This window comes from Lissotriton helveticus, chromosome 9 (assembly GCF_964261635.1).
Source record: "Lissotriton helveticus chromosome 9, aLisHel1.1, whole genome shotgun sequence".
In the NCBI taxonomy this organism is placed as follows: domain Eukaryota; kingdom Metazoa; phylum Chordata; class Amphibia; order Caudata; family Salamandridae; genus Lissotriton; species Lissotriton helveticus.
Window position 1 is genome coordinate 935,707,412 of NC_136070.1, and position 24,675 is coordinate 935,732,086.

A 24,675-nucleotide genomic window follows, 5' to 3' on the forward strand; every position below is an offset into this window, starting at 1 on the left:
TGCTGAGCTCTTGTAGTTCAACTATGATGTGGCTAGATTCTTGCACGTATATCCTAGTACCACGACATTGACAGGGCTCTCACAATGCACCTCTATATGCCGACTTGACTGTGCATCATAGACCACTACTGAGCAGCTACAAAATGCACATTATACCTGTATGCTGACTCCCACCTTTTACTGATACTGTGGTATTGAGACCTTACCTAGCCCTCAGACTGCATATATAGTCTCACCTGCAATATGCAAAACGGGACCTCTGCAGCGACATTGAATTCACATAATGAACAAGACTATGTACATATTGCCCAGTATTTTGAGACATTTGGTAGGGCCCTTACAAGGCAGCTCTCTTCTGACATGGGGTATGCACTCCTGTTTCTCAGGTGAGAACATAAAACATTTGGAAATACTTATTTTTTTTAACATATTGCAGACACAGTGCATTTTCACAGATTAAATGTCAATGTTAAAGGTCACAATGTTTTTGATGCCAGATGTATCTGTGCAGTTTAGAAGTTCCTCTACAAGTAAGAATACACTGGTGCTTAGAACCTGCAGGGTACAAGTTAGGTTATATGTGAGGTAAATGTACTTGCAGCAAATATGTGTATGCAACATATGCGTCGTTTTCTCCGGTGTCAGTAAAATATGTAAAGGTGTAAGCACTCAATGCAGAGAGTTGTCTGGAAGTTGCCGGGGACAGTTCCAGTGAGAGAACTCAGGGAATTAACTGGTTTGCTGCTGGGGTGTGTGTCAGTGAGAATAACCTTCTGATCACATGTTTTTATCAGACTACAGTAGCTCAGCTTGTTATACTGAAAGATCCGCAATTCTTTTGTACTTTATGGTAATCCACAGCTGCACAGATTGTGAACCGGACACAAGCGTTTTTGTTTAATTATCACTGATGCAGAGATGGAGGTGTAATATTTTAAGGGCCCAGGTTTTACTGAACTACAATTGCCATTTTTTGTGCCTGAAAACTATTTTGCAAGTTCCTTTGTAAGGCTAACACACATTTAGTTTCTATCTCTCGAGATCACACGTTTTCAAGGAAAAAGTGTGGCCCTCTTTCCCGTTTTTAGAGCTATGACTATTTGGAATTGGTAGCAGATTTTCCTGCTCCTGATAAAATCTTATCAGTGCTGGAAGGGTCACTTATTTTTCTTTACCTCATATTAAGAAAATTGTGGCAAGAACATTAATATAAGAAATTAATTTGCCTGTTTTTACCCACAGCTCTATTGCCAAGACATCACAATAAACATTTTTAGGTCTCGCTACCGATGCAGCGCATGCGCTGCTCGCGTGGCGAGACTTATTGTCGCCGGGTAGCTCGCGAAGTGGAGACAGGAGAGGTGCACAAGCTTACCAAACCCATTGCAGACAATTGCTGTGACAGCGCGCTTTAGGAGACATGCGCTGTGAATGCACGCATCTCCTCTCACGCTCTGCCACGCTTTCACTTTCGAGAGGGCGCCTGGACAGCCCATGTGCACGCTCACGGCGTCTTGTTATATGTTGCTGGTGCATGCATATTCCACCACACCATACGTATATTTCTTTGTAGTTTTCCTTTGTTTCCTGTATCGTACACCGCCTCCATGCCAAGCCCGTCTCGGGAGCGGCACGCTGAGGTCCAGGAGGGGAGGGCCAGACCCGGGAGGCGGCAGCTCTCCTCCTCGGCTCTCGAGCTTCCTGTCGTCGGAGCAGCGGTGGAGTCTCAAGGACCGTGCCCGCCCCATCGCCACCATGCCGGACTTCATGGCGGTGCTCTCGGGCCTCTGCGTCCTCTTCACGGTCGGCATGTGCACCACGGGCCTGTGAGTGTCCTAACGCCTGCGGCGGCTCCCCCGCACCCCCGAACCCCCGGCGCACTGATATGAGGTGCACATGTTTAATCGAATCGCCATTGTGCACTTTATACATGGAAGGTAAGCTCCCTCCCGCCTCCCCCCCCCCCCCCCCCGCAACAACTCCATTTCCAAACCTCCTAAATGCCGGGCCGACTGCACATTATGAGATCCGCGTGTTAATAGACTGTGGCAGTTACATACCAACAGTGGCACTGTCCGTCTTTTCACAGCCAGCTAACTGGCGTCACCATCCACGGGGTCTCCTCACATCTCAGGCTCCCACTGCCACACACGCCCCACGCATGGTAAACATTCACTGCCCCGTCCCCCAATCAACCAGAGCCTGTGTACCCACCTGCACTAAGTCAAAGCGAAGGCTCCGACAATCGCCAGGCTCCCCACCCCAACTGACCTTAACAGCCCTTCACCTCCTGCACACCCTCCCGCCGCCCTTCCCAGGACTCTCACTCCAGCTCCCCACTGGTAATAAGAGTCACCCTTCCTTGAGCATGCACTCCAGGCCTCAGACTGTCCCCCGGTGTCAGCCTCCCTTAGTGCTAGTTTATTTCTGTTAATGTGCGGCAAATCCAGCAGTTGATGGACCTTAGTTATGCCGAAAACACCACAACCGCAAAATGGCATAATCCCAGTGGCCCTGTTCTCTGCCAAATAAACCAGGGATAATAATTTTAGTATTAAATCTGTTTATTGACATTAAAGAGCAGACACAAGCAATTATTCGTACATCACGAGACCATGACAATGATAACATGTGAGAAAAGGAGAACTCAAGAAGACAGCCGGCAGTAATGCAAAAGGAACACAATATCATTGCAGGCCAGCTGTCGTGCAGGCCAGATCCACTGGAAGCATCATGGCAGTGTCTATAGATGAGCACAACAACCAAACCCCATAACCAAAACCCCACCACCCCCCTCCAAGCCGCCCACCCACCACCCCTGTTCCAGGTCCATATTCTGTCCACTTGGGCCCTGTCGTCTAACGCTACTTCCCCTTGCGATAACCGCAGAAGGCGCAAATATCTGGGACAGGTCACTTCCCTAAATTCCGTGGCTAAAAGAGTCAAGAAGGGTCGCCACAAGTCTGGGTACTTGTCCCCCTCCCCCTTCGCAATTAGGGACAGCTTCTCCATTCCCAAGACATTCCAAAGACGGTGCAACCAGCCCTGAAAGGTGGGAATGTGTGTGGTCCGCCAGTAGGCGAGAACATTCTGCAGTGCGGAGCCCAGGGCAATGGCCATCAGTCTACCTCGACGGGCGCGCAGAGGATAGGTAATGGGAGTAGGTAAGCCCAGCAGCACATAAGCAGGGAATCTCGGGATTGTCGTGTCAAGGTGTGAGTCCACCTCATCCAGTACTTGTTTCCAATATCCCTGCAGGTGAGTACAGTCCCACAATAATTGCACCAGTGTACCTCTCTCGCCACAGCCACGCCAGCAGAGCACATCGCGCGTACAGTCTATCTCATGGAGCTTCTCCGTGGTATAGTACCAATACGTGGCAATTTTAGTGAGGGTGTCTGTCAAGCCCATGTGATAAGCTGAGTGAGGGGCCCGGTAACAGATGCCCTCCCACTCCTTATTACTGAGTGTGCGTCCCAGGTCTCTCTCCCACCTCACTCTCCCCGAGTTATGGACGTGTGTGTATCTGCCTAGCAACATGCGGTATAGATCCGATATGAGCTTTCGATCAGACTTCCTCGAGATCAGCCAGTACTCGTACTCACTGAGTCCACGGTCTGCACCGCCCCGGATATGTGCATGAAGCGCCCAGTGTCGCACCTGGAGATAGCGGAGGTGCTCCTCTTCAGGCATACCATACTCTCGCCGGAAGGCATCAAAGGGGATAACTCCCTCCGCTGCGTACATGTGCGATAGTACCCTGCATCCTGCCGGGCTCCATTGCGCGAAGGCCGCTGTGTCCTGACCAGGGCCAAAGTCTGGATTGTTCAAAAAGGGTGTCAGCGGGGATGGGAAGGATGTCAGCTCATGCACGACACCCACCAGGTCCCACACTTCCAGAGGTGTCCTCGTAATATACGAGGCGTAGAGGTTAGGGGGCCGATGTTGCCGCCGCAGGAAGGGAACCTCCTGTAGTGTGTGGCCCGCCACCGCCTGGTCCTGAAAGAGCCAGTGCTTCTCAGACTCCCACTTGCTCCATTCCACCAATGACCGCAGTTGCGCCGCTTGATAGTACAACAACAAATCCGGCAGGCCCAGTCCCCCATTCTCAGGAGGCAGCATCGCCAGGCGAAGCTTCATCCGCGGCCGGCGCCCGTTCCAGATAAATTGTGCTAATTCGGATTGGGTCTGACGGATCCAGCCCTCTGGGGGCTTCATAGGGATGGCACGGAACAAGTAAAGGACCTGTGGCAGAATCGTAATTTTAATAGCCGCCACTCTGCCCAGCCAGGATAGCGGAAGGTGTCGCCATCTACCCAGTTCTGACCGGACCGTCTGCCGTAGTCTGGCATAGTTGAGGCGAACCGTGCCTTGTAAGGTGGCCGCCAGCTGAATACCTAAATAGGGGATGGCCTCTGAGGCCCACGGAAAAGGAAAGAGCCCCTGCAAGTAAGCCCGCGTGGGCGCCTCCAGGGAGAGATCAAGTGTCACTGATTTGCTCAGATTGACCTTAAAGCCTGCTACTCCTGCAAAAGCGTCAAGGATGTCCACACAAGCCGGCAGCGATACTCCGGGGGAGGATAGCGACAGCAGAACATAGTCAGCATACAAACTGATGGTATGTTCGAATGCTCCCATTTTGATCCCGTGGACCGTGGGGGCGAGTCTAACGGCCTGCGCTAGCGGCTCCATATAGAGGGCAAAGAGCAAGGGTGATAATGGGCATCCCTGTCGTGTGCCCCGCTCAATGGGGAAGCGGGGCGAGGAGCAGCCGTTTACACGAACTGTCGCTGATGGCTTCGAGTAGCAATTCAAGATCCAAGTGCGGAATCTGTCTCCCAAACCGGCCCTCACCAGGACCTGCTCCAGATAAGGCCAGTGGACTCGATCGAACGCCTTTTCCGCGTCAATTGCGAGCATCATATATTCCCCTTCTGTACGTGTGGCTTTCTCGATTAAGTGTAGTGCCCTCTTGATGTTGTCTATAGTTTGCCGCTCTGAAATGAATCCCGCTTGGTCCGGAACAATCAGTCTCGGCATACGCGGGGCCAATCTCGCCGCAAGGATGCCCGTATATAATTTCAGATCGTTGTTAAGCAGCGAAATGGGTCGATATGCTGCGAACGTCGAGTGGTCCTTCCCGGGTTTGGGGATCACGGAAATGGTGGCATCCAAAAGATCCTCCGTGATCGCGCCCGGTTCCGAAAGGGAATTAAAGAGAGTAGTGAGCAACGGCGCTATCTGTACGCAAAATGTTTTTATAAAAAATGGCTGTGAAGCCGTCAGGCCCAGGGGCCTTACCTAGCTTGAGCTTGGAGATGGCTGAGATAACTTCCTCGGGCCTGATGTTGCGTTCCAGGGCCGCAGCTTGATCTGGTGTAAGCATCGGTAGCTGGGAAGAATCCAGGAAGGCCTCGCTCGCCGCCTGGTCGAGCGTGGACCCCTCATACAGGGAAGTATAGAAGTCACTGAAAGCGGCTGCAATCTCACCATCCCCTGTTGCCAGACTTCCGTCCGACTTCCTGATTTCCTTCACTGTGTGACGCTGCCGCGTCTCTCTAAGCGCTCGTCCCAATAAGCGTCCACATCTATCCCCCCCAGTGGGATAATAATTTTAGTGATAATAAATAAAACACATTATTAAACTAATGGACCGTGATAGGAATTGTAATGCTTAGATGGAATGTTAAATGTAGCTTCTAAATCGTTTTGTTGGTGTTTTGCGAGGTTTGATTTTACAAACTTTGTTGGGTACAGATAAGAGACTGTATTCTCTGTACTTATGTGTTTTCCAACAGTTACGAACAGGTGTTGCTATTATCAGATTCTTAAAAGGTTTCTCTACCTGCATGGCTGAAGCGAGGTCTTATTAAGGCTGGAATATCCAGTGTAGGAATAAGACTAGCTATAACGTAGAATTTTTTGTATTTGTTCACCCCCTCTGTGTTTTCCCATTGTTCTCTTGTCATTTAAAAAAAAATTTAATGCATGTTTCCTTCCCTGTACATGCCAGCCCACCTCCCACGCCTCTCTGTCATGGCATCCCCTAACAGTGTTATTTATGAGCTTTTTGTCTGCAGAGCTGCAGACAGAAAACGCCCATAAACAACTAGCTAATGTTTTAGTGGTACCCAAATCTCCTGCCACGGGGGGCCGACGGCCAATCCTCGACACTTTAGCTGCTTAAGTGGGGGGTTCCCTTCTCCTCAGGCACAATACTTCAAGTTAGTTCTGTGGTGCCTTTGCCGTAATTAGGAGTACTGTGCTGCTCTTTGAAGATAAACAAGCATTTGCAATGCAATAGGTCTCGCATTTGCGAGAGTTTAACATATTGGCACCCCCGAGAACAGGAGGCCATGATCAAGCCAGGGCCGGTTGTGCGACAGGGCTCTGAATAGGTGCCAGGTGGGCTAGCCTGTAATATCGTACGAACCCCGACCGAAGGCAGATGGGAGTGGGGAGACCCCAATGACCGGCCTGCAGCCAGCAAGGAGGTTTGGCACGTCTGAAGTGTGCCGCGATCTGGAACGGCCCCCCTGCGCGTCCAGAAAAAGCAGTGATACGGGAGGAGGACACCATACCCGCAGTGCGTTACCGAGCGGGGAAGCAGGGTGTGGTGAACCGAGTCTTCTACTGGTTGAGGTCCGGGGACAAGCGAAAGGGGAGGAAGATTCTGGGCTGCAGCGACCTGGGCCCCGATCCACGAGACGATGTGGTCCTCACCGTGGCATCCCTCATGAGGAGCTGGAATTATAAAGATCCGCTGCGACCAGGGAAGTACTGTGTGCGACTGCCGGGCTACCACCCGCTCCTGGAGTCAGCATCAGGCCATGTACACGTGGCAGACGGAAAGAGAGAACGTAATATGGGGCCCCCATAACAATAGTGGATGATCCACACTGCTTTGGGCAGAGGCCGGGGCAGGGTACATAGATCATCTATCTCTAGTGCCTGGACAGCAACTGGTGGACGCGACCGGATCGAGTCTGCATCTGGGCCCCAGAGAGTACCTGCAGCGGGTGCTGAGAGCGTTCTGGCTGACGAGAGGGGCGCTCTGAGTACTGGAGCTCCCAGAACCGGTATGCATCCACATGTAACTGTTGTTAACTGGTCTTAAAAGAGAGGGATGTATGGGTAGGTGGCCAGGCTGAGGGGGGGGGGGTCAGTCATATGCCGACTAGAGCGGAAGATACTGGTGAGTTTGCGTTACATCAAGTTGCCCTTCTCAAAGGGACCTAGGCCAGTAGCAGATCCAAAATGGTGAAAGATAAAACTAATAAAGTACAAACAAACAAAATGTAGAACTATGTTCAGCCGTGCCCTCAGGTGTCCACTTGTCCAATATGAACCAGGATGAAAAAGGGGAGGATGCGCAGCGTCTCCCAGATCCAAATCCGCCGCTGGCAGATATTATGGCGGCGATTCACCTCTCTAGGGAAGATATGGTACATAGGATAGATGCTGTGGCGATTGATGTTAATCTCTTGAGATGCGATTTCCATAAAGTGTCGGCTAGAGTGTCAGTCATGGAACAAAATGTGGAGACCATGCAACAGGAGGTCCGCTCTCTCAGGGACACGGTTGTGCTGCTGCAGAAAATGGTGGTCCATCTGGATGACCGTGCTGAGGATGCGGAGGGAAGATCGAGAAGTAACCACTCACATTTTATTGGCTTTCCTGAGAAGGCTGAGGGCCCATCAACTGAACTCTTCCTGAAAAACTGGATTGTCAATGAACTGGCCCCCAAAAGACTATCTAAATCTTAGTGTAGAAAGAGCCCACAGAGCGCTGGGTCCACAGCCTCGCCCCGTAACCCCACCAAGAGCTATCAAAGCCCCTTATTTTAACAAAAGAGATAGAGACATCATCCTCCAGGACGATCTGTCTAACGGACCTTCATCATATCAAGGACACTCCATCCCAATTTATCCTGATTATACTCAAAAGGTACAGGAACAATAACAAACCTTTCTGGCAGTGAAATTCCATCTACGAGACACCGGGCTGAAGTACAGTCTTCTCTACCCAGGCAAGTTGAGGGTGGAACATAAAGGAAAAGCCTTTTTCTTCCAGTCTGCGACTACTGCGACAGCTTGGCTAGATGAGTTGGGCCTGGGATCTGGCAGGTCCTGGCAGAGAGTGGGATGGACTGGGGGCAGGCCCCGGCTCGTTAGGAAAACCCACGAGGAGCACGGCGGCGGCCCAAGGAGAGTTCGGGTACGCTTGGGCAGAACTTTGCAAATGGAGCCGGCCCCTGACTCTGAGGACGGATCCCAAGATATAATTCCGAACTCAGTCTGCGAGCTGAGAGTGGAATGTACAACCTAACAGGGGTGTATCAGATCAGTGTTAATAATACCATATACAGGAATAATGCATAAACTGGGGTGGAATGCCTTTTTTGTAAATTGCTACCACCGGTGGGGAGACCTATCCCTGCACTCTAGGGACCGAGACACGTACTGGAAGCTAGAGGCTTGTCCTCGCACCCGGCGGCTTGCTCGGTCGCTTGTACGTTAAGTTGGGAGAAGCAAAGGCGCCAAGCTGAAGACAACATTGTTTTGGTCATTTTCAGTTTGTAATCTGTTCCTTTGGGGATATGGTGCGACCTCAGCAGGCCCTGATGTGCTATGTTCGGGGGGAGATAGAACCAGCTGTGTTGCCCAGGGGGATGGGGGAGTTCAGTTTGTTCAGCAAGTTGGGGCAATGTAGATGTCTTTCAGAAAGGTGTTTGGTCTGTTCAGTATATGTATAGCCGTGGTCCAATTCGCTAGTTGGAATGTGAGGGGGGTGGATGATGGGTGGGGCAGGGCGAACAATGTAGTATGCTGGAAAGAACAAGTTACTTCCCTTTGGAAACGCTTTTTCTGGTGGATACAGTATCTGCCTGTGGATTCCTCACCTTATGAATATCCCCTGCGCCATCATTCCGCTGAATTTTTTCCTAGCTCTCTATGCCGACGAGGACGTCTGCTCCGCTTGCGACTCCGCACGACATCACCTGAGCCATAAGAGAGCCTCGTCGGCATGATGACATCAGTTCCACCCATTTGTTCCGTGCCTCTGAGGCGAACAGGTGGACCGACAACCGATTCAAAGTATGCACAGTACACAACATTTGAACCAATATACACAGTACGAAATCACAGAGGAAAGCTAAAGAACATCAGCATTTCCTATTAATGTACCAGATAGAAAGAAGATACAATATAAAACAACAAGCCAAATAAGGCATACTTTAAGGTATACAAAGGTCGACAACTGGGAGGAGGGTGGGTCAGTGAGGAAACCACAGGCAGATACTGTATCCACCAGAAAAAGCGTTACCGAAGGTAAGTAACTTGTTCTTCTAATGGATACATCTGCCTGTGGATTCCTCACCTTATGAATAGATTCCCACAGCAGTCCCACTCACGGAGGAGGGTGTCCACCTTCCTTATACCAAAAAGTCCTGCAAGACAGAGCGCGCAAAATGGCCCTCCCTCCTCATCTCGGAATCCAAGCAATAATGCTTTGCGAAAGTGTGGAGGGAGTCCCAGGTGGCTTCCTTACAAATGTCCAACACAAGAACACCTCTGGCTAAAGCAGAGGTGGAAGACTTAGTCCTAGTAGAATGAGCTCTAATCCCCTCAGGTGGTTCCTTACCAGCAAGAGCATAGCAGATCTTGATGCACAAGATGATCCACCTGGATAGAGTGCGCTTGTGCACAGCTTTGCCTTTTGAGCGTCCAACATAGCCCACAAAGAGCTGATCGTCCAAACGTAAGTTCTTTGTCCTGTCCAAATAAAAGCTTACCGCTCTTTTAGGGTCCAGGCGGTGAAGTCTCTCCTCCTCCTTGGAAGGGTGAGGGGCCGGATAAAATAAAGGAAGAGTTATGGACTGCCCCAAATGAAAAGGAGTAACTACCTTAGGCAGAAAAGCAGCCCTGGTCCTGAGGACCATCCTTTCAGCATATATGGTCAAACACGGGGGTTTTGAACTAAGAGCTTGAAGCTCACTCACCCTCCTTGCTGAGGTAATGGCTACCAGAAAGACTGTTTTGAAACACAAAAGCCTCAAAGGACAGCTATGAAGGGGTTCAAAAGGGAAACCCATCAAAAAAGTCGAAACAAGATTAAGATCTCATTGGGGCATAACAAAGGGAGTAGGCGGAAACCTATTGGTCAGGCCTTTGATAAATCTCAAAATGATAGGAGACTTGAATGAAGACGGCTGATCAGGTAGACACAGAAAAGCTGATCAGGCAGACAAATAACCCTTAACCGTGGCCACATCACAACCCTGCTGAGCCAAGGAAAAAGCAAACTGAAGAACATTCAACAAGTGGGCCTTTTAAAGGGTAAATGGATCTCTCTCTACACCAATTAACGAATCTTGACCATCTATAGGAGTAAATGGACTTGGTGGAGTGTCACCTGGCCAATAAAATAACATCCACCACGTCAGACGGGAGAGAGAAGGTACTCTGGTTGCCCCGTTCAATCTCCAGGCATGATGGTGCAAGCTCTGGAGGTGGGGGTGTGAGGAAGAGCTAGAAGTAGTCTTAGGAACCTATTTTGTTCTATGTGCAGCAATACAGAACAAAAAGAATCGTGGACGTTCATAGCTTTACTCTATGCTTCATTTTAAAGCTAAGAATTGCTATGTGTGTCTGGGTTAGGTGCTGTTGCTTCTGTACCAGCAAAGGAGTCAACGACGGAGTCAGTCAGTCAGATTAGCTTTATTCGATTTTGGTTTAAAAAAATCATAAAAGCAGCAACAATACAAAAATACATACCTTAACATTTCATTATAAAGTTAATATCAACTATTAAAACAGGATTAAATGGATATGACGGATCAGCAAATCAATAACCGCTCTAAAAGAAACAAGAAGGGTCATGCATACAGTGCCACAAAATAGCTAATGTACAGGGGAAGAACATCGGGCAAACCTATGTCGGCACTTTACTTGTTAATTGCATACAACCGTATCAATTGAGCTGGTACTCATGAGTGGCCTCTTAAAATTTGGTTATCAGAAAATACAATTTTTAAGCCATGGTTCAAATCTGTTAAAGGCTAGATGGTTAGTGGCGCTAGATGCACAGGGTCCCCTTCCCCAGGGGTTGTATTTCTTAGCCATTAATCTGGGTAACGGAATGTGTGGGATACTTGGGTAGAAGTCATGCAAGTCACAAATGCAAATGGGGCCATCTCCTTCGTTGGGCAGCCAGGATCGTAAGTATGGGGTGGTGTTCTTATTCTTAAATTTAATTAACACCAGGTCCCCATAGGTGTTTTTGGGCAGCGTACCTATCCACCCCACCCTCCTGACGCTCAGGATTCCACCGTCTAGATCAGGTGGCAAAGGTCTATTGTTCTGTAACCAAACAATAGCCTTATTTAGCAGGTCCTGGTATCTTTCGTGTTTTCCCTGGCTAAGTGGGGGAACCCCAGAGAGGACAGTCACGTATGGGGCGGCTTCAGGAGGTAAGTTAATATGTGGCATTTTTACTGGAACGGCTCTGGCCACTGTGTAATTAGTTAACAGAGGTTTCAATGCCACTCTGGGACCTGTTGCGGTAGGTGAATTAAGAGGTAGTATGTTGGTTTGGGCATTCTTACGTATAATTGACTTAAACTTTACAGGGGTAGTGGGAGGATTAGGATAAGCGGGTGTTACCAACTTATTGGTTGGTGAGGAATTCCTTTTGATTTGTTTCTCAATGCTAGTCAGCCTGTCCCCCAAGTCATTAAGTTTTGTTACCAAAGGTGATATGACAGATAGAAACAGTTGCTCTAGCTGAGCCAGCAAAGTCAGTTGGGAGGACGGTACAGGATCATCTATTTTGTCCACATCCATATCCGCCATTGGTGTGGTTGGATTAGAGGGGGAAGATGTGGGGCTGGTGCATAACTTTAGAGTTTTTGGTTGTTTCTCATTGACATTTGCCCCATCATGCTTCCTTTTAATATTGGGACCCCGAGACAGAGCAAAGGACTCAATTTTGCCATTGTTTAAAGGTAAAGGTAGGTCCCGCGGATTTCCATTTAAACTGTCAGATATATTGCTCATAGTTGGGAGGGTGGGGGGGGTGATGCATCCAGGACATACTTGGTGCCACACAGGGCATTGAGCTCCTCCCAAACGGACATGTTTAGTATACAAACCCCCGAAAAAGCGACAATAAGCAGTACAGAGCAAGTCAGTACGTAAAGTGCGTCTCTATACCTCATCCAATGGAAAGGTCAGGTGGAGTAGCCCGTCCTTGCCTCTGAGGGCCTTAGAGGGCCGGCCCTTTGCCCGGGCTTTGCCCGGCGCCGCCCGCGGGCCGGAAATGAGACGTTGAATATATCCTCCCCGGTGTCCAAGGGGTGGGGCTGCCGGTCCTCTCCTCGCAGCCTCCTGGGACAGGTAGTCCCGCTGCGTCCCCGCTCTCCCCAAACAGCACAGCACACAGGGCCGATGCGTCTCCCGCGAAGCGGGAGGCGCGAGTAGTATTTCAAAATCCCCGGTGTCCAAGGGGTGGGGCTGCCGGTCCTCTCCTCGCAGCCTCCTGGGACAGGTAGTCCCGCTGCGTCCCCGCTCTCCCCAAACAGCACAGCACACAGGGCCGATGCGTCTCCCGCGAAGCGGGAGGGGTGAGAAGAATTTCAAAATCCCCGGTGTCCAAGGGGTGGGGCTGCCGGTCCTCTCCTCGCAGCCTCCTGGGACAGGTAGTCCCGCTGCGTCCCCGCTCTCCCCAAACAGCACAGCACACAGGGCCGATGCGTCTCCCGCGAAGCGGGAGGCGCGAGAAGTATTTCAAAATCCCCGGTGTCCAAGGGGTGGGGCTGCCGGTCCTCTCCTCGCAGCCTCCTGGGACAGGTAGTCCCGCTGCGTCCCCGCTCTCCCCAAACAGCACAGCACACAGGGCCGATGCGTATTGACCCTGAGAACAATGCAAGCAGACATCGACAACACCTCCTCAGCGTAATCCCTCAGTTCGGCTCCCTGTCACACAACAACTATCTCCGACACTCTTTCAGTTCAACTAAAGGCCTTGGCACCGAGGCGGATAATCCCTTCCGAAAACAAAAGCACAAAACGCCGCGCAGTGGATTCATGAAGCCGAATTGACAGAGGCCAAGAGCAGTTGGTGCATTCCCTTCAGCCTGGCGTCTGTGAGGTGGGAATGGGGGAATCTCGGACGACGGAGTCAAAATCAACGCATAGGTGTTTGTTGTAGTTAAAACATTCTTCAGCAGTACCTTTCACCCAACGGTCCTATTTTTCAATTTCTTGTGGCTAATCAAATTAATTGGGGAATTACTCCATAAATCCTTATGCTCCATAAACTCCACACAGTGCTTGGTTGTAACGTGAAGAATGTTACCTTTTCTGGCACCAGCACTGCAGTAACTGCATAAAGGACGAGGGCAGTGGCCACGGTCCATCATGGAAGGGCTCAGGCAATCATCCCTCTGTTTTATTTCCAAACTGAGATGGGAGCTAACATGCAGACCTGCCACTGTTCTCAATGAACTGGTGGAACAGGAACATAACCTACAGGACCATATCTTATTTTGCCAAATAACTTGTGTTAGTAGGATACACTCCGCCTCCCAATTCACAAACTGCTCATAATTTCCTTTGATTGATGTAATCAAAGGCTGAGGCTTGGTTCATAAAACCTGGTATAAAGTCACTATGCCAATATCCAATTAAAAATAGATTTAAACATTGTTTAATGGTCCCTAGGCTATTCTTAAAACCATATGTTACATCAGAACATTTCTGAACAATTCTAAGATGTTTCGCCTCCCCAGCATATGGAAAAAAAACTAACCTAAATTTTGCAGTACCAGTGGGACCTCATTCCATAAACACATTATGGGTGGGCTGCAGTTTAAGGAAAGTGAACTTCAACAGATTAACTTTATTGGTGTGTCTTATTTATTCAGTAAGCTGTACACTGATAAGAGAGTTGTAAGATTTAAATTGTTTTTGTGTGCTTGCCTCTAGCTATGCTTCCCACTGGTTCGGAAAAGGGCAGGCAAATAGCTCATATATAAGTTATATCCAAAAGCTGCCCTCTTTACCAGTGTTTTGGGTTACCCCCAATGGTAAACTAGCTTGTTTTAGGTTTTTGGTGCAGTTGAATGTGTTTGCAGTGGCCAAAAGGAGTAGCGTTTGAGGTACTGGCGTTTGGAAGAGTGTTGTACCTGACTGGCTTTTCTTTCTTTTCACGTGTACCAAATACATACCTTGACAAGCGTGCATTTTGGCTTACAGTATCTTCATGACGTATGTGGTTGTTGCTTTTCTGCATTTTCACAATCATTGTAAATTCATTCCTGTGGCATGCAGTTTGAGATATATTTTACTTTATTGAGCAGAATTTAATGTAGTGTATTTCACATTTATTTTTTCCCTTATATCACTATGGACTATTTCATGATTATATCTCATTGTCTTGTTCCTTTTTTCTTATCTGCAACTTTTCTATATTTTCAAATAAAGCTTTTTAAACAAAAAAATTGTGAAGAATAGAGTTTTGTTAGAAATACCAAAAAAAAAAACACAAAAGCTTTATATCAGTGTGTACATGATTCTTGGCACTTTGTGTGACTGTATTGATGTAGCTGCAATGTGCTTTTCTGTTGCTGAGAACCTATAAGGAACCAGAATCTACCTTGCACTCTCGTTGCTGATGCCTTCTTTCCAAAAGGAAATCTGCACGTAAATCAGAGTTTCCACAGATTGCGGACTACCTGCAACATCTGGTTCGGAGGACACTCCATAGTATCTTCCTTCCATTAACATTTTGTAGTTGAAACATATTCCGGTAGTTGGCAGCACTGGTTGCTTCAGGGGTGTGGAATTGAATAAAATATCTACTTGTCCATGGAGCAAGTTGCTTCATAAATCTATTTGTCTTGGAACAAAATCCACTTGTCCCTTTTGTGCCATGTAATGCAGAGACAAATTATGGCAGCTATCTCATTTTATAAGAGCTCTGAAATAGCCTCTTGGTATATGCCAGGGCTTCTTCCTTAGTAGGGTTTGAATACTAGCAAATTCCTTATGTAGCCACTTTTCCGCGGATATACATACCAGGGTTGAAGGTAATGGAAAGCAATAGTTTCAGGAATGAAATGCCCTTTTGTGCAAACCTACTAACTTGCATGTTTTAAGGGTTTTTACCAACTGTTCTCTAACCTTTTACCATACCGTGAAAGGAAATTTATTCCTGACAATGACAGAAATAAACTTTTCCAGGGTTGGGAAAAAGTGGTTGGAGGGAAAGGGAACTTGCACATTTTTCCAGGGTTGGGGAAAAAATGGTTGGATGGAAAGGGAACTTGCAAATACTACGATTTTCGCATGAGCAAATCTACACCTGCAAATTTGCTCATGATAAAATGCAGTTAACAAATATTTTCTAGGAGTACTATATCTTGCCCTACTTCTGTAAAGTCTTGTGTATTCATGAAAGCTGTATATCTGCACTTAATGCAAGGACATGGATGCACCTTTGAGACTTTATTTAATAATTGGGCCCCTAATTAGGTCTGGCGTTGACGTGTCCATTTGTGTTTAATAAAATTCTGTCTAGCTGCTAGTTTCTCTGTGAGTGACAGCATTCTGTTCTTTCACAAGGAGCATATCGACACAGTCGTTTTGTTCAGTGCCAGGAACTACTGTGGCAATGTCTGCTTTTTGAGACCAAAAACGATTATTATTATTATTTTTTTTTTGGTGTAAGACTTTATTTATATTTGCCATTAATACATTACACAGTTCAGTGGACCAATTGTCTGCCGCTTCTCATTCGGTATCAGATCTACGATATTACACAGCTATTTAGCCGACAATCTTCCGGTCCGGCAGCAAAGGTTGGTAAAGTACATAAGGCAATCAAAGAATATTTGTGGAGCATGCGTTGTCTTACTTTTATGTTAATTCAACACAACTTGAGACTCATAAAGATCAAATAGTTACTAAGAATCACAACCATGTATCCTAGTTGTCACCAATCGGTTCAAGGTTCCAGAGCAGTCATCCCACCCCCTCCGGACTCCAGGCCAAGTGGCACCTCTGGTGCTCGGTCCCTCTCCTCTCCCAATCCCCCCCCCATCTCCCAATGCCTCACTCATCCATCTCTTCTTCGTCCCCCGAACTATCCAATTCCTCTTCAGGAAGAGGTTCGCATAAGTCCCCTCTATATCTGTTCCATGCCTGCCAGACCATGTTCCATTTACGAGGGTTGGCTCTCATTTTATATACTGCACGCTCAGTCATCATGAGTTTGTCCATCGTCCTACACCACAGTGCTAGCGTAGGTGTTTCCGCCACCCCCCCACCTCTGTGCAATGTCTCGCTTGGCCACCATGTTCCCAATTGTGACCCATTGCCGCTTCTGATGCGTCAGGTCAGTCCCTTCCCACATATTCAGCAGACACACACGCGGGTCCGGCGTCAGTGAGGTCTCAAGAGCTTGGGAGATGGTGCGCATGACTTGTCGCCAGTATCCCAGGATGGCCGGACATTCCCAAAGTGTGTGCAACAATGTCCTCTCTTCTCCACACCCTCTAAGACAATACGGGTTTTCTGCCCTGTGTATTTTATGTAAGGTGGTTCTGGTGTAGTACACCCTGTGTAATATCTTTAATTGTATCAGCCTGAACCGAGCCGAGACGCCCGCCTCTCGTGGTGACGCCATTGCGGCGTTCCAGTCCGTCTCATCCATGGCGCCTAGTTCAGTTTCCCACTTCTCTTTTAATTTGAGCAAAGGGTCTGGAAGATTATTCAGTAACTTGCGATAAGTAAGTGAGGTGGCGCCGGTTTGCATGAAGTCCGTGAGCAGTCGGTCCTCCAAAGGCGAGGAGTCCGGGACAGTCGACCCTGGCTCAATTACTGGCATTAACGCATGGCGTATCTGTAGGTTTCAGTGAAGCTCCAAAAACTATTTTTGCTTTTGCCAATGTTTGTTATAATGGTGAGGGCCCGCCAGCTCCTACATCAATAAGGTTTTACAAAAGCCATGCCAAAACAAGTTGCACATTGGCAAAACCAAAAGGCTGACCAACTATTTCAGACCTACTGGCTTTACCAATGCTTGTTTGGGTTTTATGTTTCCCATAATCTTATTAAAACTGGTTACACTGATTTTCCATTATGAATATTTTGGGGAAATACTAGCCTACGTCAACACATTTTACTAAATGATGCTGCAAAGAAATGGTATCTAAAATTTTACAGTAGTTTAGCGAAAAGTTGTTGCATTTTTTTGTGAACATTTTATTTTGAAAGCAAAGAATCATCAATCTTGACTTCAAGCTTCTGCAAATATTTGCATCTATTCAGAGAGCACTCTGGGAGCATTACACATAGCCTCATATTGCTAAACATTGATAACGTGTGTACACATTTTTATACTGGAATCACTGTCAGGAGTGCAGTCTGAGCTTACCACATTTACTTGGAGTGCTCACCCTAATAATAAAGGCTTTGCATTAATGAACCATCAATACAAGTTTGAACAGCATTAACACATGGGCACAAATATTACCATAACTGCTGGCAATGCCTTTCCCTGATCCATATTGTGGAACTACAAACTGGCAGCCAAAGGGTTTCTGCTGTAGGGGGTTGGGCTTCTAGTCCCAAGGACAAAATACACATGAAAACTTGTTGCCCATGACCCCGAACAATATGTCCCGGACGTTGGACTATAGGAATTTCACATCCCTGTTGCTTAGAGGTAAACCGTATTTGTTTCAAAATGTTCTGTGAAATTTTCTGTGTAGAAACCGGTTTAGCTTGTACTCCCAAGGAGCATTGCTACTGAATCATTCTTGTTAGATTGTAGATGGCTTGTTTGAGGACTCTATTACAGTGTGAAATTTGGAAACGCAGGAAGAGAGAGGCTAGAGTTGGTTTAGGAGTAAACAATGGCGATTTCTGTTGCTATGGAAAGGACTACTAAAGTGGGGGTCTCGAAAATTTAGACTGCTTTGCGTGAACATCTATTTTATAGTCATTGAATAAGCTTAGTCCAAATCTAGTAGCTTTGGAGTTCATGCATTGTGTTGCACCACTCAGTGGGTCCAAGTAATGGTGGATGTGAAGTGTGGGCCCTCTCTCTGCTTGAAAGTCTTCATGCACAAGTTCTTATTGTTTTGCTTTCTTGCAGACCGAATGAGCCTTGCGATGATCCGCAGCAGGTTGGCCTTCCTTGGATTGGGATTGCTGGTCTCCTTCCTGCTGTACCTTCTGCTCCCTGCCATTCAGCAGGAGTCCTCTTCAATCTCTGGTGAACTGAGTCCCCCGAAGGACAGCATGGATGCACGTGTGGAGGCCCGTGCAGCTCCTCCGCCTCCTCCTCCTCCTCCTCGGAGTAATGTCAGCCTGCTTACTGGGAAGACCGCTGGTGACTCTCCTACCTTCTACATAGAGGCGGTCCCGGTAAATGATGCAGTGGGGAGGAAGGCAAACAGGTGAGTGTGCTCTGCCATTTGCCGTCCAAGAGTCCCATGTAGCCACACAAGATAATAAGCAAGTTGTTTGGTGACGAAGGAGGGTTGAGCAAAAGTTAGTTATTGTACAATTTCTTCCCTCTGCAGTCTGGTGGCCGGTTTCTCTCCATTCAAAAATTAGGAGCACAATCACATCATTGGTGTGTGTGTGTGTGTGTGTATAAAGGTAGTGCATGTACATTCATGCACAGGAGAAGACCTTGTCAGGCATGGGAAGGATAGTCAGACACAGCAAGCATTGCACAATTAAAAAAGCAACGGAAAGCTCTTGAAAATAGAGAGTGATTAAGAGTGGGTATATTTAGAAAAATATATGGGAATTAGAGACTGCAAAAGAAAGGAGAAAGGAAAAGTAATATAGAAAGGAAAAACACAGCACAAGAACGGTTGAGTTTGGACAGGGAAGACTGGCAAAGCAACAAGGGGGTAAAGACTGAAAGAAAAGAGAAGAGACCAGTTCTGGAAAACTTTGAACATGAATGAAAAAATAGAAAAAAGCATGACTAGAAATGGGAATTAATGGAGAAGAGCAAGTGTGAGACGTTGGCTTGGTATATGCTGTCCACTAATTAAAGTGCACCTCTAGGGTAACAATTTGTTTTTTGTTTAATAATTCCTTTGAATTCAACCTCCATTTGGCCCCTTTTAAAACTCCTCCATGATAAGCCTCAAAACAAATATATACTTGCTTTTTCAACCGATTCAGTATTAATCGTTCCAACAGGAAGTGGATCAAAATGAACCCTGTTTTTGGTCCATTTACTGGTGGCCATCTTTGAAATTTCAAGGTCTAGTGCTTCCAGCCTCACCTGTTTCCTATCAAGCATGCCTCCTTGCACTTTAAAACACCGGGATCTGGCAAGCCTCAGTTAGGTTCCGACGAGCCACGAGAAGGTACTACCTTTGGTGATCGCGCTCCTTTCAGCATTGTCTATTTGAAGGCGCCCTACACCGCTCGTGTGAGCTCATTGAGCAATAACGATTAAATTCTAAAGTATGTATTACTATATAAACAACAAAGGAGTGACTGTGATAAAAGTGCTAACAAAAATGAACTAGTGAGGCATGATGTTATTCCGCTATGTGCTGCACATGCGATCAATGCTCACACACGTGCATGCACACAGCGAAAGTCTCTCTGTCTCCCTATGCACGCCCCTTAGGGTCCTCCTCTAGGGAAGAAACCTGGTGGGCTTACTGGTCACCCAGTGTCAAAAGGAGGGAAATGACCTTACTTATTAGAAGGACCCTCACTCACCACTAGTTGGTGACATGCTTCATCATTGGGTCCCCGCTGGGGTGACCGAATGTCCCCCCCAGCGTGCTACGACGCCTGGTTACAGCGGAGCAGGATGTGGTGAGTGCAATAGTGCCCAAATCAGGAGGTGACTAAACGTGAATGTGTAAGTGTATTAAAAAATGCAAAGGTAGTGCCTTTACAACATTCTTTAATAATGGCCAACCTGCATTGAATAAAAACAAAGTGGGCGGACTCCCCAGGTTCTAAGTTAAGGAACCGAAGTCCTAATTAAGATCAAAAGTTGGTCAACATGTTTCTGCTGTCAATTTGCAATTAGCTCAGCATTCTTCAGGACCTACGCAAAAGTCCTCCGGTGGTGTGCGCACACTAAGGCGTACCCTCCCGAGAGGCTCTAAGTGTGAAAAATATATACAGTGTGGAATAACCAGATGGTTTCCATAAGTAACCCACTACAAATTCAGTAGGGATACAAAAGAATCCTGTAGGGAGAGAAGAGACAGACAAAAAACATACATGAGGAGAAATTACATAATTAATTTCATAAGTAAGATGCAATTTATGGCATTAGTCTCTTAAATGAGCAGGTATAGGCGTAATATTGAGTTTATATCACACCAACTGTGAGGTGCTACCCCAGGCTCTGGCGATGGGTGCACCTAGATTAACCTGAATGACCCTCCATACAATGGGACCGGCATCAAGTAATTGCTTAGCTAATAAATCATGACAAGCAATTGTGGTAATCGTTTCTCAATTGTGAAACGTTCGGTTAAAACGCAGTGTTTAAAGATGTTTTATATTTACAAAGGATTAAGATCAAGAACACGGAGATGACAGGGAACTCCCCTCTAAAAGCGGGAGAAATACGAAGCAAATACAGATCTCATGAAAAGCTAGGAAACTCACTTCCTTAGAGGCATAGTCGCGCCCCTTCGGTAAAGACAGCGTAGGGCTTCTTCACGCGGTGTTTGTCTAATGGAAAAGAAGGGGGGCGCGGGAGCCCGCAGGGAGTCAGTACGGGTTAAAAGATCAAAGGGTCAAAAATACATGAGAGGGGGTGGCAGCAAAGACTTACTTTGGCATCCGCGGCTCCCCTCAGTGTACCTGCTCTCGGCTGCTGTCTTCCGGGAGTGCCGGAGCCATGGAGGGGTTGGCTTAAAAGCAGCAGTGCATGATTGGTAGGGCGGGCCCTCGTGGGTGGATGACGTCGTAGGCAGAATGACGCGCCCGAGCGCCTTAAAGCTACACGGGCCCGGGGAATGGATGTCGATGCTGGTTCGAACCCCGGTTCTCACACAGATGTAGTACGGGTCTGCTCGCCCTAATTAATTGCCAATAATGGGAATAATACTGCTAAACGGGTAAAAGTGAATTTGTTAATTTAGAACCCTGTATGACGCGTTCGACGTCTCGAAACTCCACAAACCCGAATAGATGGTTCCCAGTTCAAAAGCAAAAAAATGTTTAAAAGCAAAAATAATTTTTGGGCTTGACCTGCCCTGATTGTTGGAAATTCAAGGGGCTAGGGTTGTCAAAAGGAGAGGGTTTACCAAATATTGAACTTTATGTGATTTAGACTGTTCTAAACAACGGGCAGCCTTCAAATATGTACGCAAATAGCGTGGGATATACAGTCAAGATTGGATGGACATTCCTGCTAGTCGAGGAAAATAACTATCCCATAGTCTGTTAGTATGGTAACATGACCATGAGACTAGTAGGTGGACAGGCGGTTCACCGCCTCAGAGGGAGTATGTGGAACCTAGATGGAAATTATTATCTGCGGACATATGTCAGCCCATCCGATGTTAACTCTGTCTCTATGGATGGTGGATTGATTACTAAGAACTCACACGCTGGTACTCAGAAGTAGTAACCCCAGACATAGAGGTAGTAACCGCAGACATAGAGAACCAAGGAGAAGGGGGTTACTACAAAGCTGGAACTTAGCAAATCTATCACTTTAACACACTGCCCCATGGTATGTCGTCGTTGAGGCCCGTTTTATTAGTACCCAGGCGGTACACCCAGCGTTGTTCCTTCTCAAATAATGAGGACTCAGAACTATTTTCCAGGTGCTCGAGGATAGTCCATTCTAAGTCATTTGTTGTGTGATTGGTTTGTAGAAAGTGGGATGTCAATTTTGTTGTTGATTTTTTACACCGTATATTGCTACGGTGTTCGCATATTCTGATTTTTATGCGTCTGGTTGTCATCCCCACGTATTGTAATCTGCATCTACAAGTAATCAAATACACTGCATTCGAGGTGTTACAATTAGTGTGGCTGCGTTGTTCCCAGCGTGTGCCATCTGTCAGATCAAGGGACTTGGTGTGTGAAGTGAGATGGCAAATATTGCAATTCCCACATGGGTGATGTCCTGTGACTGGTGGTAATCCCCATGCATTAGGAACACTCGGTGTCTGGTTGTTGTTTCTTCTTTCCTCCCTTGGTCGCATATGGACCAGGGCGTCTTTAAGACTTGTAGTCCTTTTATACGAGAAAAGAGGCTTCTGCCAGTGTGTCTTGTTGCTGGTGATGATTCTCCAGTTTCTGGATATGCATTTGCTCACTGCATTTGATAGTGGGTTGAACGTTGTCACACATGTTAAAGGGATTTCCCCATTTTCTGTCGGTGGAGTATCTTCCAACAGAACATCCCTTTGTTGGTTTCTGGCCCTCTTTTGACTTTTGTTTATTATCCCCTTCGGGTATCCTCTGTTTACCAATTTGACGGTCAACGCGTTAGCTTGTTGTTTGTAGGTGGACAAATTGCTGCAATTTCGCCGTATCCTCAAATATTGCCCATACGGAAGATTTTCGCGTAGGGCCCGGGGGTGGTAACTGGTGAAATGTAATAAGTTGTTTTTTGCAGTTGGCTTGTAAAAGGTTTCAGTCTCAAGCCGGTTGCCCTCCCTCCTGACGGTGACATCCAAAAAAGTTAATTGATCACGGGAGTGTTCGTGGGTGAATCTCAGGTGGTCATCGCAAGTATTAACCCAGGAAAAGAACTCGAAGAGTGTGGTCTCATCACCTTGCCAAATCATAAACACGTCGTCTATGTAACGTCGCCATACGGCGATGTTATTGCCGTATGGGTTCCTGGGATTCAGGATGTGTTTTGACTCGAAAACGTAGAGCCCTGCCACCGATGGGGCAAATGTGCTGCCCATCAAAGTCCCTGTTGCTTGTAGATAGATCTTCCCATCGTGTTCAAAAAAATTGTGGTGGTGTTAAAATTCCAGACCGCTTGATCTAGTGCTTCCTTGACCACCTTAATGGTCTCGTCCTGCGGAATGCAGGTGTACAAACTCTCGATGTCCATCGAGACAAGGAAACACGAGTCATTGGGCAAGGTGATTGTGTTGAGTAGAAATAGGAAGCTCTTTGTGTCCTTGAGGTAGGTACTGGTAGATTGCACAATGGGTCTTAGAAAAAAATCACAATATTGTGAGAGGGGCTCCAAAAGTGAGCCCAATCCGGAGACAATCGGTCTACCGGGGGGAGGTAGCACATTCTTATGTGTTTTCGGTAGTACGTAAAAGTACGGTACTCGTCCCTCCGATGTTGTCAAGAAGTCTGCCTCCTTTTTAGTGATCCAGCCATCCCTTTCTGCCGTTGACACAAGTTCGCAGATTTCATCTCTCAGGTCATCTGTTGGGTCCACTGTAGGGGGGATGTAATTAACGACATTACTCAGAAGTCGTCGACACTCAGTTTCGTAGTCTTTTTTTGTTTAGGATCACGATCCCTCCCCGCTTATCCGCACTCTTGATGATAATGTCCTTGTTCTTTTTTAAGGATTGGATGGCCTTAAATTCATCAGTGGTTAGGTTCTTAAAAGGGGTAGGTTCTTGCAACTTTTCCACTTCCTTAAACACAGCCTGCTCAAACGCCAGAATCTCTGGTGTGACTGTGTGTGGGGGTGGTGTGAAAGTCTATTTAAGTTTAAAATCGGTTTCACTTTCGAGCCCTTCCGCTTGGTCTCTTTCAGTGGATTCAAAGAAATTCTTTAGGCGTAGTTTCCTAAAAAATTGGCTCAGCTCACAATGGAGTTTAAAGCGATCAAGCTTCGGAGTAGGGATAAAACCTAGTCCTTTTTCCAAGACTTGTGTTTCAGGTTGGGAAAGGCTATGAGAGGATAAGTTAACCACTAGGGTTTCGCGTTGCTGGGCCCCGGTCTCTGATCTATTGGTGTTGTGTGGGTGAGATCCCCTGTTCCCTCTGGCATATCCCAATGTACTTGGTTGGAACCTTTCTGCCTCCCCCGGTTGCCCCGCCTGCCTCTGTCCTGAAAAGGATGCGGGTATCCTTGGGGGTTGAAATGTGGATATGGCATGAAGTGTGGGTTCCAGCCCATCATGGGAGGGAATGGTGCCTGAAATGGATTGGGATGATACGGGCCCATTGTTTGTTGAGGGAATGGTGCTCCCCAATTTGGCGGGTGATATTCGTTTGAAAATTGTTGCTGCCCCCACCCTCGTCCTTTGCCTCTGCCCCTCCCTCTAGGTCTTTTCCCAGTACTCTCAGAGCTGGAACCACTGGTATTAGAATCTACTGAAGTATCGGAATTGTATCCTGCACTTGCAGAAGGGGTAAAATCAGGAGTAGAGTAGGGATAGACTTTGGCGTAGGACCATCTTTTAAGATCTTTCTGTAGCTTTTGTGATTTGGATTGGGCCAGGTTCTCTTTGAACTCATTTTGTTCTTTATTGAGCTCATCGAGTCTCTTCTTGAACCCCGTAATGGTGGTTTTGAAATGGGCTTCTGTGGTCTGTATTTCCACCAACAGGGCATCAGTATTACTATGGAACGTCCTTTTGAGTGCATGAATACTATTAAAAAAAAAAAAAAAAAGACACACCATGAGATCACACTTTAAAAAGGACGAGTGCACAGACTTTTGCTA

At 47.2% G+C, this 24,675-nt stretch overlaps 1 protein-coding gene across 2 annotated transcripts in view; it reads left to right on the forward strand.

The window, feature by feature from the left end:
* The window catches only part of LOC144782035 (protein ABHD14A-like), a 98,830-nt gene that overhangs the window by 12,087 nt on the left and 62,068 nt on the right, over positions 1-24,675 (forward strand). For both annotated transcript variants that reach the window (XM_078661164.1, XM_078661165.1), the window contains one exon: positions 18,163-18,466. In XM_078661164.1, coding sequence (XP_078517290.1) covers positions 18,163-18,466 — 304 coding nt within the window. The remainder of the gene's footprint in view (positions 1-18,162; positions 18,467-24,675) is intronic.